General features: G+C 41.5%; 1 protein-coding gene across 8 annotated transcripts in view; it reads right to left on the bottom strand.

Moving 5' to 3' along the window:
- The window catches only part of EML1 (EMAP like 1), a 121,463-nt gene that overhangs the window by 70,069 nt on the left and 36,852 nt on the right, over positions 1 to 14,542 (bottom strand). For 7 of the 8 annotated variants that reach the window (XM_057377639.1, XM_057377641.1, XM_057377640.1 and 4 more), the window contains exon 1: positions 10,029 to 10,301. The exons of the other annotated variant lie outside the window; for it this stretch is intronic. In XM_057377639.1, the coding sequence (XP_057233622.1) occupies positions 10,029 to 10,095 (67 nt within the window). In that variant the 5' untranslated portion in view covers positions 10,096 to 10,301. Of the gene's footprint in view, positions 1 to 10,028; positions 10,302 to 14,542 lie in introns of those variants that run through there. 8 annotated transcript variants of the gene reach the window in all.

The raw sequence follows: 14,542 nt of genomic DNA, 5'->3' as shown, positions 1-14,542 counted from the left end.
AGTGAGTAGATACAAATATATTGACCTCGGGAGACCATACCTACAAATGTGTTTTCCAACTTCCATGAATTTTAGTTATAAAGCATTCACTTAACACAACAGCAACCATTTTTCAAATCCATAGTGGAACATTTAATCCCATGACTCAGTCATTTAACTCTTTCCTAAAACCAAAACAAGCATCCAGGTCATAAAACAAAGCTGAAATACCATTCAAATAACTAACAATGTAATTCAGCTATAAATTTGTTCTGAAAGACTACTGGTGTGATAGTCAGAACCACTTTTTTCCAGGCTTGCACAGATAATATGCTTATCCCAAGYCTTTCAAATAACAGATTGTCCAATGCAGCAAGAACAATCTAAGCAAAACTCACCATATACTAATCAACAATAATGGGGGGAGGGGATCCCATAACCAAAGCCCTTATTATTTGTATCCTGTTTATTCAGCTTTAAAAGCAGAGGTGGAAATACYGAGATATTAAATAATAAAAAGGATAGGTAGACTGCTACATCCATATTCCCTCCCCTCCCTCTGCCTTAAAAATTACTTATCCACTATGGATTTGGGCTTAGAACTTTCAGTAAAGCAGAACTGTTGTAAATGTAAAGCCTTGATTTTAGTCAAATCTGAGCCATTAAAACTCATTCAAAAGAAAGAAGTCCAGAKTTTTTAACTTTTTGTTCTGAATATTATCAACACTCCTAATGATCTCTCTGATAAAGAAACTGTTACAAAAATCTGCAAATCTACAGAAGTGCTCAAGCCCAACACAAGTCCTGTGGCCCCTTGTTCATGACATGAAAAATCTCTCCTCAAGAAAATCAGAGCAGAACATCAAGTAAGCAACCTCTCTGTTGGTGTACTGACCACATTACTTCCCAAATCAGAATGAATGACAGTTWAAGACTAGAGAGCAAAGAAAACATCTCTCAGTTGACAATACAGCTGCCTTGGCTTTAGYTGCCAGAGCTCCCTAAACATATTTCAGCTTGGACCCAAAGGAYGCTTATGCAGTGATCATCACCCATCAGCCCTCTTTGGTTCATAGAGARTCCAAGCCTTGGAAGTGCACTCCAGCAGCACACCAGGAGTGCTCCAGTGCTGGTGTGTTTGGTACACAGCATTAAGTTAGAATTAGCCTACAGTAAATGTGGAGACACATGGATATCCCAGACTTCATCACAAACTATTTTGCTTTACAGATTTCTTCCTCTTGCCTCACAGTTCATGCTAATGTGGACATAGTACTAAAGTGCAGCATTATAGAGCTAGTGCATCTTACATATACATCTTTAAAGTATCCAGCCCTTCAGCTGCAAGATCCTGCAGTACCCTGTCAAGAAAAGGCTTATCTGTATGCCACCAGTAGCTGACCCCAACCAGACCACACATCACAACCTCAAATTTCAAAAATGGATCTTTTTTCATTTCTCAATAGAGAAAGGCCTCAAGCCTTGCAAAGCATATAAATGCATAACTTAAAAATTGCATGTATAAAAAATTTGGTCCCAAAGGACCCCTAATTAGTTCATTAAAACTTCTGAAAACAGAGGAAATCACTTATTTCCAAACTGAAATGCAGCCACCTCACACTGCCGAGCATTAAAGGGAGAAAAAGAAGAAACCTACCCTCACACTTCCTTCCCTGCATGGCATTATACAGAGTTCACTAAATTACAATACTGTATATATATTTTACTATGAGAGTCAAAATTTGTAAGTATCCTCACTTTTTAGATTCAACTGGACTTTGCTATGAGCATTTCTAGTATTTCAAACTGCAGTTCTACTGAAGTCCACAATTAAATTTCTATCACCTGCACAGTGTCTGGATTTTGCTTCTTACCCCAAATCATATCTGTAATAATTTACTGTGTCACACTGAGGTATTGCACATGTGCTTTATGACACTGCCACATATCTTACATGGACAGAAACTCCTTAAATTCAATTTTAAAATTTAATTCAAAATTCAATGTTTAGGTTCACAGTTAGGAACCTGAAAATGATGGCCTGATTTTTCAGATCATTCAAGCATAGTCTTGGCTGTCACTGCCCTATAATTTTGGCCTGTAAAGCAAAAAGATGCAAAGCAAAAAAGGCAGCAATGCAGACACTGGTTTGAATAAAGACTGGCCYGAGCCTCATGATATGCTAATGCCTGTAAGGTTTTTATCAGTGTAGATAAAGACCTCATTGCCCCCTGTGGCCCAGCCAGCCTCACTGGACCACCCAAGTGGTCACAGACCTCTGTCACCTCCAAGAAGCCACCCTGAAGCACYGTGCCATTCATCAGACATTGGGACCATGCCGGGTAACAACTGCACCCTGACACACCTACTYCAGGCACAGAATGACCCACCTGCCACATCCTACAAGCTCTTTAAAGCAGCATCTCCATGGAGGAGATGGAAGGGTGCTTTCTAGGCAGCAACAGGTCAGTGTAAAACAGCTTGTGAAATGCTGGATAGGGAAGGGCAGAGGAAAGAGCAAAATGGTAATTGGTTTTAGTAAACATAAAATAAATATGAAACTGACTGTCAGGATTTTTCTCAGGTTTCAGAGGGACTTTTTTTCACTGAAGGAAAAAAATTAAATAAGAGCTGCTTCTAATGCTCCTGACTTCAGGGTACAAAAACCTTCAACAGCCTCAAGGAAATTCTAGACACCAGTGCCCAGTCAGGTCCACTTGGGTATACAGGAGCTGCACTGGGAAACGTCAAAGGCTGTTTCAGTCTGCTGTGTTTTTCAATACAGTTGTAAGAAATAGAAATATCTAGTTTTCATTAAATAGAAGGYTATTTACTAAGTTTTCATTTGAAAATATTTGCCTTTACTAGCTTAAAACAAAGACTGTTTCTCTATTTACATACTGAAATGTGTTCATGTATTCCGTATCTTAGGAACTTCACATTTCAAAGCTTGGCTTATGCTCCTGTTCAGATTCAATTCTCAGATGACTACAAGCCAGTGGCAATGCTTCATGTATTGGCCTGCAACAGATTACAGAAGTTAAAACCAGAAAACAATTCTTGTTTCTTGTTTTCAGGAACCTGATGTAAGTTTCCAATCAAATACAGGGTCTATGCTGTTACAAAATGCAAATGGCTTTTATCACAATGAAGTGTTTATTTCAGATTTTAAATCCAAAAAGGCGATTAGTTTCTACATTCCACAATACCTAAAAACAGTGCTAGAGATCTCCAATGCCACTTTTCAAATGAATATAATATATTTATTCAATAATCAGTCATTTCAAAGCAAGACAAGAATATGATGGACCATGTCAGATTTTACCCTTTGGAAGTAATGGAGTGTGGACAATCTCACTTAATTACTTTCCAAAGAATTAATTTAGTGAAATCATGTTAACATATCATTATCCCCACCCCATCTCCCTAAAAAACCTCAGGGAGCTTCTTCCATATTTTAATTATGTAATGGAAGACCATTTTAAATTGTGTTTTACGCAAGAAGAGCATCATCCACAGCTCCTTTTGCACCCCTCTGAGCTTTCAACACTCCTTATGGTTGCCCAGTTAGTGTCATTTGCAAAAGCAAGCACCTAATAAAAAACAGAGTCATTATACTGTTCATGCAACCTTCCTACTTATTCTCTGACATCATCCCCAAGATTTTAGAGATCAAAAGACAGATTCTTCATTACAGCTTCACAAAACTTCTCTTGACAAAAGAACAGCAGCATCAACTTTAAAATCTTCATCTTAAATTTCTAAGGAAAGGAGAAACAAGGGAAGTCAGAATAAAACCTATTAAAATGTATGTCACTGACTGGTGCAGTCTCTCACTGTCTCCTCACATATATTCACTTTTTAATAATGTATTTTTAGTATCATTTTAATCTTTATTTGAATTGTTTGCATGTGGTTTAAGGTTCAATAAAACAATTCCAGATCTACTATTCTTAATTAGATCTTAAAACATATATTTTATCAGCTCTGTAAAGTACTATCAAATTTTTTAAAAACTCCTTGAAGATCAGATAAAGCATGTTTTTCTGCTGAGAGCCCAATGCTTTAATTTGCAATTCTGTATGTTGTTTTATTCATGATAAAATACTTGATACTTGTAGTGTCTCTCCATATTGCTAACACTGACACAGATTCTCTGTCGAGGTTTGACTATCACTAGAGGATTCTCTCATGACTGGTCTACATTTTCTTTYTTTTCAGCTTAGTTCAAAAAAGAAAAAAAGAGAAAAAAATTAAATTCCAATAACTATAATTAACACCATTCATGATTAAAACAAGCATWAATAATTCATGTTTTGGAAATAAATAACTAATTAAAGGGCAAAAAATTCAATTTACTTATATAGAGTCTTATTAGTAATAAGAGTTTGAGCTCTAATAGGCTAACAATATATATTGTGCAAGTGTCCATTGCAGCAAGTTATTTTTAATTCATATCATACTGATTTATTCTGCATTCAATTACTGCACATAGCAGCAACAAAAAATTATTCTGTATGCCACCCCTCCCCTTTACTCCAGTAGTGAAGAAAAAATATTCTAGAATTGACTTACATTCTGTATAGCTCCAAAATGCATGAAACTGACACTTAATGTAGTCTAATTCAGCATTTAAGAGTTTGACTGTAAGAGCCAGAAAAAAATCTCACAGAAAGAAAAAGTAAGAAAATGCTGTCTAAGCAATGCTGTTGAAGGTAATTAAATCTTCTGTCCTACAAAACTGGTAGAAGCTTCAACGGGGTTATCTCCTCCATTCCTGAGTTCAAAACATGCTGCTGCTCTGGAGAAAAGAGGTCTAGAGATGAAACAGGAGAAAGCTTGATTTGTCTCTCTGACTGTGTTGTTCTGGACTTCTGAGAAAAACAACATGAGTAATGCTATTAACATGTTTGCAACATCTTTTTGAACATGCTTGCAACACCTTTTCCTACACACAGTGCATGAATCTGCTTAGTGAGAACTGAATTAAATCTAATTTTGTTTTGCATTATTGCTAGGAAGGGATCACAGTAAAACAAATTACAGTCTCTTCCACTCYTTGACAGATTTGAATCAGTGCCCTGAAAGCTACAAGACTCAACTTACCATTGTTCCTTCCTTAACCCATTCCATATTGTGTGCTTTTGGTCCAGATGTAGGAAGAGGGTAACTGGCTGTGTTTAGGAAGGTTAAGTAGAGGAAGTGCAACAGTTAAATGGGAAAGAAGAGACAACTSCCAGAATAATACTGTCCATACAGATTTCCTGTTTGTCACCCTCCATTGCTTCGCTTGTAGATGCTGGAGACAAGAGGTACTTACATTCAATTTATTTTCAAAAATGGTGAATTACAGAAGCAGAAGATTCAAACCATAAACAGACTGACAAAAACTGAGTCACACAATTTATTTTGCTTGACTTAAGAGTGGCTGATACTTATCAAAGCTATTACCTGTCAAAAATCTTAATATTGTTATTTGGTGATTTTGGGAGGAGGGAGCAAAAAGAAACCATTACTTTATAAGAGGTTTGTTTGTTTGTTTGTTTGTTTTTTTAATTATTGGTCTGTTCAGTCTGAAGAACAGGCTGAGAATGGAGCAGACCTCATTACAGTCCACAACTTCCTTGTGAGCAAGGAAGCAACGGAGCAACCACTGCAGTGACCAGAGGGCATAGCCAGAAGTYGTGTCAAGGGAAGTTTAGGTTGGATATAAGAAAAGGTTCTTCACCCAGAGAGTGGYTGGGCACTGGAACAGCTCCCCAGGAAGAGATCACAGCCCCAAGACTACAGAGCTCAAGAAGCATCCGGACAATGCTCTTGGCACATGGTGTGACTCTTGGTGATGGTGCTGCGAAGGGTTAAAAGGTGGACTCGATGATCCTTGTGAGTCCCTTCCAACCCAGTATAATTGTGCCCTTTTTTAAAAATAAATGATAACATATTTTGTATCCATTTCAATTTTTCTCAAACTCTAATTTTTTTTACTAACAATTACACTTCAGGTAATCTGTTAAACAAAACTGTAATTAATATGGAATCCCTTGGCAAGTATATCAATTTCATTAAGAAATAATGTTTCACACTTTTTTTTTACTGCTTTACCCAGATACTCTAAAGTTGAARTTTCTGTCAAATAAGGCATCTGTGGTTGCAGGAATGGCCATTTGACAGCTATGATTTTCCCACTAGCCACATAMAGGACATTTAAAAGATGCTGCAAGTTCCAAAGAAATCATAGATAAATTTTCACTTCCATCTTTAAGTCTATAGAGGTATTTTTCAGGAATCCCAGATTTCACCCTTTACGTTTCACATACCTGATAATTCTGCCCACAGCAATTACTGCGGTGAAGGCAGTGTAAATAGATAGAGAATAAATAGATAGGGATTTGTGGTCAGAGGATCCACAAAACTGCCCACACCCTACATTTCTTCCCAATCTGTCTATAATCATTACTGATCAMACCTGCAGCTTACTAAATCAACTGGAGGCAAGATACATATTGGAATTACAGGCAGTGCTTATTTTGTTTGGTAGAGTTTCATATCCAGTATGGTTCTCTCCATCAGTTTTTAAGCAGATGCCAAAAACCTCAACACTATCATGCTTTATCAGTATCYTTCCACTTTTACCTTCAGCTTAAACAGCAATGACTAACAACCTGATTGACTGCAGGTAAACATACTGGCTTTCTACCTGAAAGTAACTTCGATACCAAGGAAGCTATAACCAGGCACAGCTAATATTATCTAAGCTTTACTTCACAACATGAAAAATATGCCAACAGAGTTCTTCATTACCTAGAAAGTGAGATGTAAGTGGAGAACTGTCCTTGGGCATTAAGAGGAGTTATTTTAGTGTCATTCTTAAAAATAAACAAACAGAACAGGCAGAACAACTAGCAAAACATTTTGTGCATCTGAAGACTGTYCTCTGAAACTGAATAGGGAGATACCAAACAAATCAATACATACCATAAACTCCTCCAAAGCAGGCACGTACTTTCTGCTGAGTTTACAACCAAGGAAACTAAGGCATCAAGAATGAAATAACTTGCATAAAATCACATCAGAAGTTTGTATTTCTTGCTTTGATGTTATCTCAGACTGACACTTGTGTTCATTAACACAGTGTTTCTCAAATGCCAACTCTACCTTTACTGTTCTGTAAAATGGAGTTAGAAGAAAGTGTCTTTGAACTAGCTGCGCTAAATATCTGCCCTAGATTTTAGACATGCAGCTCAAAACTAACATATTTTCCTCACCTCTTTCTTCTCTCCCTTCCTTCTCCATTTACCTTATTTTTTACACATTGCAAGCCGTAAAGACATTATTAAATAATCATGCAAGCTAAATCTGCCTGAGTGAAGACCCAAATTCTTCTCCTGAACCCTGAGCCCTTTCTAGAAAGAAAGGGGAAAGTTTGGGGCAAGTTTGCTCTACTGTTAACTTTCTTCTCCCAGACCAGGTCCTCCATCAGCCAAGATCCTGCTCCCTCATTCCCATCACAGCCTCCTGCCCACTACTGCTCCCTCCCTCCCAATCCCCTCTTGGGCTCCCACCCACTCTAATCAAGGACAATGGATTTGAGAAGTGGGAGAAGCTGCAGCCATCCTTGGCCCAGGCTAGACCTTAGCATTACCCTATAAGTTATCCACAGATATATTTACAGAAGCACAGCCTTTGCCTCCTGATCTTTCGAAACAATATATACATGTAGTCTCTTTATCATTTCTTCTGTTTGAGAGTGCCAGAAACTTCAATCATGTCTTTTCTCGTACAACTAAAATKAATCCTGTCCAGAACAGAAACCCTTACAGCAAACAACAATGATCACTTTGAGCCCTTACCAGCCATTTCTGTATTTCACTTTATCATATATGAAAACCATATTGTCTTTCATATCGCTACCACTTGCTTGCTTCATTTGGTTTCTTCCATACATCTGCCCCACTCCCAACTTCACATAATTTCTTTTACTGCCCATTATACTTGCAAGAGCTTTCCACTTTTCTGTACAGCAATTTTCTTTGCCATTTTTAATCTCAAAATCCATACTAGGCATCCTCTATTTGTATTTTCTTCCTCATGGGTCATGTGTGAAATATCTGATCACCTCAAAGCTGTACTTAAAGGCCTGATTATCTTTAATTCCTCATCTCATTTAGTATAGTCTCACTAAATGCTCACTCGTAAAATGAAGAGCTTCTGAATTCAATGACTTTCTTTTATAAGCACAGAACAATACAAACTTACAACAGCCCTTGAGGTCACTATCTACAATGAGAGAACAGTTAAGCAAGTGATTTCATCAGAAACACAATCTAGAACATAATACTTWAGTATTAACTAAGATTTTAAAACCTATGTACAGTAGAAATACATATGGCTTATTTCCATCAAATTTAATAGATGCTCAGAGTTACTAAATCAACATGAGGGACAGTCCTCAGAAATAAGCCGCTCTGCTTTTTCAAACTAATCAGAAAGTGATGCTGCTCCTTCTGCTCCCACATGCAGGCTACTATCATGACCACTGTAGAAGCAAAGCCCAGGGATTTTGGTAGGAAGACAGCTTGCTTACAAATGGATTAGAGTATAAACTTGAAATACATTGCTGTATGTTTCCTTATTAAAAACACTTACAATGAAATATTTATTAAGTTTAGGCAAAACAGGCATCTGCTATTAGCATACAACCCCCGTACATAGTYATAGTTTTTGCTCCTGAAGAGCTCCAAAAATACGGCGTCACTGCACAATGCACAGCCCACACACACAACTGATGCCCTGAAAAAACTGTCCCCATAATCTCCAGGTCCACACATATCAGAGTTTTCTGCAAACCTGTCCCTTTCTTGCCACACCACAAAGAAAATATGAAATTTATCATCTTCTTATCTTCCAAGAGAAGAGGCAGCTATGTCGGATGCAGTTGATGTCATGAAGCAATTTCACRTGAACATGAATCCAGCTGTTCAGACAGCAGTAGAAAGCAAGACCACTACTAAAATGCAGAGGAATAAGAGACCCACAAATATGAAATATAAGATTATGAATGTTCACAATTTTGCTAATAGAAAGCAGTAACTCAAATCAAAATAAGGCATTTTCGAGATTATAGTTTACCATTAAGAACTCTCTGTAACACTTAGAACAGCTGATTTATTTCCCTGCAAGGGAAACATCAGCTAGTTGAAAAATCCCAAGTACTATGCAGGCCAATCTCCAATACTGCCTGTGAGGATACTTGCAGTTCCTCACCTCCTTCCTTTTTAATGACCCGTCACTGCAGCCTGGCAGCTCCCMTGCCATGCTGCCACCCAGGTGACGCCACCACTCCAATAACCCCTACCTCAAAAAACAGCAGAAAGAAAAATSAGTAACTGCAAGCCAACTCCCGTAACTCCACACGGGCATCTCACACCCCAACACCGCCCTTCGCTGGTGCAGAGAGGGACCGGGTGCGCTCTAGGAGCGGGGGCGGACAGGGGGCTGAAGGACACCTGCCCCCGCCGCGGCGTCCCACTGCGCCCCCGGGGTCACGGACAGCTCGGCCCTAACATGGATATAAATACATGGCTTATACATATCTATATGTATGTGTATTTTTATATATACATTTATACGTATATRCGCGTGTGTATGTTGGCATACGCTCAGCGGAGACACGCAGCGGTGGGTGATCGCTTGAGCTACCGGATCCGTCTTTGGGAAAGATGCACACAGACATCTACACCATCCATACAGGCACACGTATCTCTGCATRTTCCCATGAAGGAGGTGCAGAAGTTGCTCGCAAAGGCGCCCCGAGGCTGGCAGGTTTCCCGCCGTATAACGGGGGAGGCTGAAGGGGGTGAAGTTTCCTCCCTCCTCCTCCTCCTCTCCCCGAGTTGCGCCGCGGAGCCGGGGGCCCTGGGCGGTGGAGACACCGCCGGCAGGCTGGACCAGGCCCGCTCCCGGCGCTGCCTTCCCCGCGCCGGCCTCCGCCTCCGCCCCGCCGGAGCGCCGGGACCCCGCTCCTCGCCGGGGGCGGCCCCCGCCCTTACCGTTGCAGAACTGGAGCAGCGAGGAGGTGTCGTAGAGGCTGCTGTAGCTGGAGAAGCCGTCCTCCATCCTGCCGCTGCGCTCCCGGCGTCCCCTCGGCTGTCCCGGCGGCCGCCCGCTGCCTGCTCGCCCACACGCTGCGGAGCGGAGGCGGCTGGGGCCGCGACGGCCTCGCTGCCTGCCTCACTCAGTTGCCATGGCAACCCATTCACTCCGCCGCGGCTGGGGCGGCGGCCGCTCCGCTCCGCTCCGCCGCCGAGGCGCGGGGGGAGACCCGTGGGGCGGGCCGNGGCCGGGGCGGGGCGGCCGCCGTCACAGCGCGGCCCGGGAGGCGGGGGGACCCTGGGCCGGGAGGGCGAGCGGGGAGCCGCGGCTTTCGGCCATCGCTCCTCGGCGGGCCCGCCGGCTCCGGCCGCGTCCGAGAGAAGGGCGAGCCGCGGTCCCCCTGCCGCGCCCGGGGCTCTGCCGCCGCCTGACCGCGGGGCCGGTGGAGCGGGTGTCCCGATCGGGCYGAGCCGGAGCACAGACACCGCCCGGCCCTGCGGCGGAACGTACCCGCGGTGCCCGGGGCTTTAACCCGAACTGCGGCCACGGACACTGTTAGGGCCGGAGCGTCCCTGAATGCGGGGCAAGGGGTTGCGGTGGCAGCTGTGCAGCCGGGGAACCCARCGCACACAGCCTCAGCATCCCTCCCTGCTGCAGCAGCCCTCGGCTGCCTTAGCTGAGGCTCCTCTCGTTTCTTCCACTGAAGCAACACCCTACCTGTAATTGCACTTTATGCCCTCCACTGATTGCAGTGGCGATTCTCCTAGCTACAGGATGGAGTTGTCACGATAACATTGTGATTGATACTCTCTTACAAAACTAAAAAATAATTACACACGCTGTAATTCCTTTTGCTATTTTGTACAGTTTAACTATGTAGTTTGAAGAGTATACACTTTCCCAATACRGGATACTAAAACAGCTTTAACTGTTTAACATATTTTTGTCTAGGTATGCTTATAATGTCCATTCATGGTGAGAGGAAGGTAGTGGTCCAAAACTGGTGGCTAGTTATACTGTAAAATTATTTGATACATTATGGGCTTCAATTTCTATGCTAAGGGMTGTTGAAGTGTCYAGTGAYTGAAAGACATTTTTATTTCAAGCTYCTCAAAGCACACAAGGGAAAGAGCACATTGGATATCTATGGCACCTTTCATCTTGAAAAATGCCGAAGCACTCAACACATCATGTCTTCAGACCTCAGTCTTTTCAGGAGCTTTTTGCAGGGCAATTCCATCATGTGGATCCATTTACAGGCATGAGTTTGGTATATGTGAGTCTTTTCACCAACCACTAAACCATGGCAGTGCTAACACAAAAATATGCTATAAAATTAGGTAGAGATATCAGTTCCATGTTAAAGTGGAGTGAAAAGTGCTCCCTCCTGAATTGCCAGTGCCAATACCGGTAGAGTTGAAGTCATCTCCAGCACAAGTACTTACCCAGCCTGATGTGCTTAACTTGTATCGGACAAAAACAACTGCATTTTATAGCTGTGGGCTATAAATGACAAAAAATGGTGGTAGCTTAATGATGTATAAAAAAATCCCAAAACTTAAAGATCAGAAAAGAATGGAAAATTACTTAAAAAATACAAAAGAAATCTATTTTCTTAGTGTTTTAAATGAGTAATGATTTTTTTCTCATTTTTAAAATTAACACATAGCCCTTAGGTTTTCTCATGACCTTTTCATTCATAAGCCATCAAACATTTCAAAGATGCTATTTTATTCTAAAACACTGTACACACAGAAAGATGTTTATGGGAATTTTGGCAGACAAGTACCRACAATAGAAAAATTAAGCTCATTTTCAGTAAAAATTTTAACTAAGAATTTCCTTCATTTTAAAACATTATTGCCATAATTAGGTTATTTCTTTTTTGAGGTTGAGAAGTGTTTTAATGTGCTYATTTTCCACCATCTCGAGACAAGACGTGTGCTCACCATAAGATGCCAATGTTTAACCTATTAASTCCTTCAGATGTGCAAGTTTTGGAAAATAAATACAATAAATCTATGTTATCTRTAAGTATTCTGTTTGTAGTAAAAACTCTGTTGTCAGTGAGAGTGCTGCAAAGATAAATAAATGCCCAGCAACTTTTATGAGATTTGCCAAAGTAGGAGAAAGGCCAGAAAGAGGCAATGCAGCTCCATTTCAGAGTAGAAATTAAATGTCCGTTAGAAACTCAAATCTAGTCCATTCTTAAAGAGAGATGTAAAACCTTGCAATAGATTACCTACTGAAATTAGTGATGAAGGCATCTGAAGCCTTTCAGCTCAGAGTGCTGCAAATCAGCTCAGAGATGTGACAGAAAATGGTCTTGGCTCCACTCTCCAGATGCTGTTATGATGCCATTATACTCTAAGGGCAAGGGYTAGAAAAGGGAAACACTTTCATAATTTAATGAATTTGAGACCTGTTACAATCTCATTATACTAAACTGCACCACAAGGCACAAAATGAAAAAGAAATTCTGTCTGGCTGTGGGAACAATGGRACAATGGATTAGAATGATGCACTGATGTGTCTCTGGGAATTCTACTGGTATGGTAAAACACAAAAATAATTTTAATTGTTCCTTTTGCAGTATATTGTACCTTCATTATTAGTACAGTTCCAAGCTAGTTCTTTGGTACATGTGAAACCATATAGGAGGGAATGTGACATCCTGAGCAGCAGAGGGGGGCTGTTATACCTGGAGAGGATTTGTTCCTGTTCATTTGTGCACTCTGATTGCTGACAGAGTCAGAAACTGTATGATGTTACATTTTTGAAAGCTTTGTTTTATAGCTAATTATTTAAGTTTTGTTTGTCTTGAATAGAGTAATGTGAATGACTAAGTGAGAACAAAGGTGGTTTCACCCATCCCTAGCTGAATTTTCAGGAGTTAATATACTCCAGTGTTAGGACAAAGAAGACTTGCTTTCACTCTGTGTTAACAGGCTGTAGTCAAATATCACAGAATCACAGAATATTCTGAGCTGGGAGGGGTTCACTTGGCTCATCAATATCTTGCTCCTGGTAATTTTGATGTTTCGTGTATCCCTGAAAACAGGATCAGGCTGCTTTCACCAGGTTATGGTAGCCTGGACAGTCTGCCCTTCAGAGTTGCCCCCTGGCTCTGTGCTGAAATGCCACTGCTTTCCAGCTGGCTCGTGTGGGGGGTTGGGGGATGGCACGTGGGAAGGGAAGGACGCTGGGATTTGGCTGTCAGTGACAGAGCCCGCTGGTGACATCAGGTGCAGTGAGCCCTTCTGTGCAGAGTTTACAGGAGGTGAAGGCTCAGTTCATCACRGAGACTGGAGGGTTGCCCTTTCAGGTCAGTGCAACGCCTGTCTGCTGAATGGATCGGGGAAGCTTGGATGGATGCTGTGCACACTAAGTGTACATTGTAACTAGAGACATCTTCATCAGGCAAAGTATCTAGCAYTGTCAGCAAATATGCTGGCTTTGCTAAAATTTATCAGTGGATATAATTATAGCATCTATTTTACCATGACTAACTTTTGAAGATCCCCTCAAGCTCTTTAGCAATCATTTGATAGGTCACGTTTACTGCAGCGTGATCAAAGGGAGCYGAGCTCATTTCTGTAGCTCACTGTGTTTCTATTTAACATGTAAGAGTCCATTTCACCATTCACTGTCTTAATGCAGCAGTCAGTCTCAGCTTGAGCCTGGAAGCTTTCAAATTGTGTGTTTGTTCAAGTTTTGCTTTTCCTCCATGAGTCAGAAATTTAATCCATTAAAAAGCTGAAGCGTTGCAACACTTGGTGACAGAGCCCAGACTGCAATCCAAAATGCAGGGTACCATGTGTGTGCTTCTCCCTGAACCATCTCACTCAAAACAGAGGGAATGGGCATCTTTTCCAGCTGTTCATCACCAGCACTGAGAGTCAGATGGTCTGAAAACTGGCACCCTAGCACAGGCACAGTGCCCTGGCTCAGTGCTGGAGCACACAGTGCTTTGACAGAAGCTGGGGGCCAGAGCTGAGCAGCACAATGCCCAGCAGCAGCAGCAGCAGCAGCAGCAGCAGCAGCAGCAGCAGGAACAGCAGGAGCAGCAGGAGCAAGCTGCACACAGCAGGAGCCCTGGGGAAGGAAGAGCCAATGCCTGGTTTAGGCACTAGCAGGATGAGATCATCACTTAGCAGAGAGAGGCTCTGGGGTTAAGTTTTGGATTTACCTTCCTAAAATCTGATCAAATGTTGATTTATACTGAATTTCTTTTAAAAAATTGTTTATTTGTTTGCCTGTTCTATTCAGAAAGCAGCAGGAATGYTTGGGTTTTTAAAGAGAATTTCATGCAGTGAATAAATTGCCTTCATTCTTCAGAAGTGGCTTTTTCTCACTGCTAAGACTGTCTCCAGGTATAGGCTGTGAGAATGCCATCATAGGCTCAAATAAGGGTTTTCTGTCCTAGTGTGGTGTAGGAAAGGAAGAAGTGCCTTGCTGCCTGGTCTCCTTT

Source organism: Malurus melanocephalus, unplaced genomic scaffold (assembly GCF_030028575.1).
Source record: "Malurus melanocephalus ecotype Western Australia unplaced genomic scaffold, MMel_1.1 scaffold_320, whole genome shotgun sequence".
In the NCBI taxonomy this organism is placed as follows: Eukaryota; Metazoa; Chordata; class Aves; order Passeriformes; family Maluridae; genus Malurus; species Malurus melanocephalus.
Note: the sequence above shows the minus strand (reverse complement) of the source record. Positions and strands in the feature narration are given on the sequence as shown.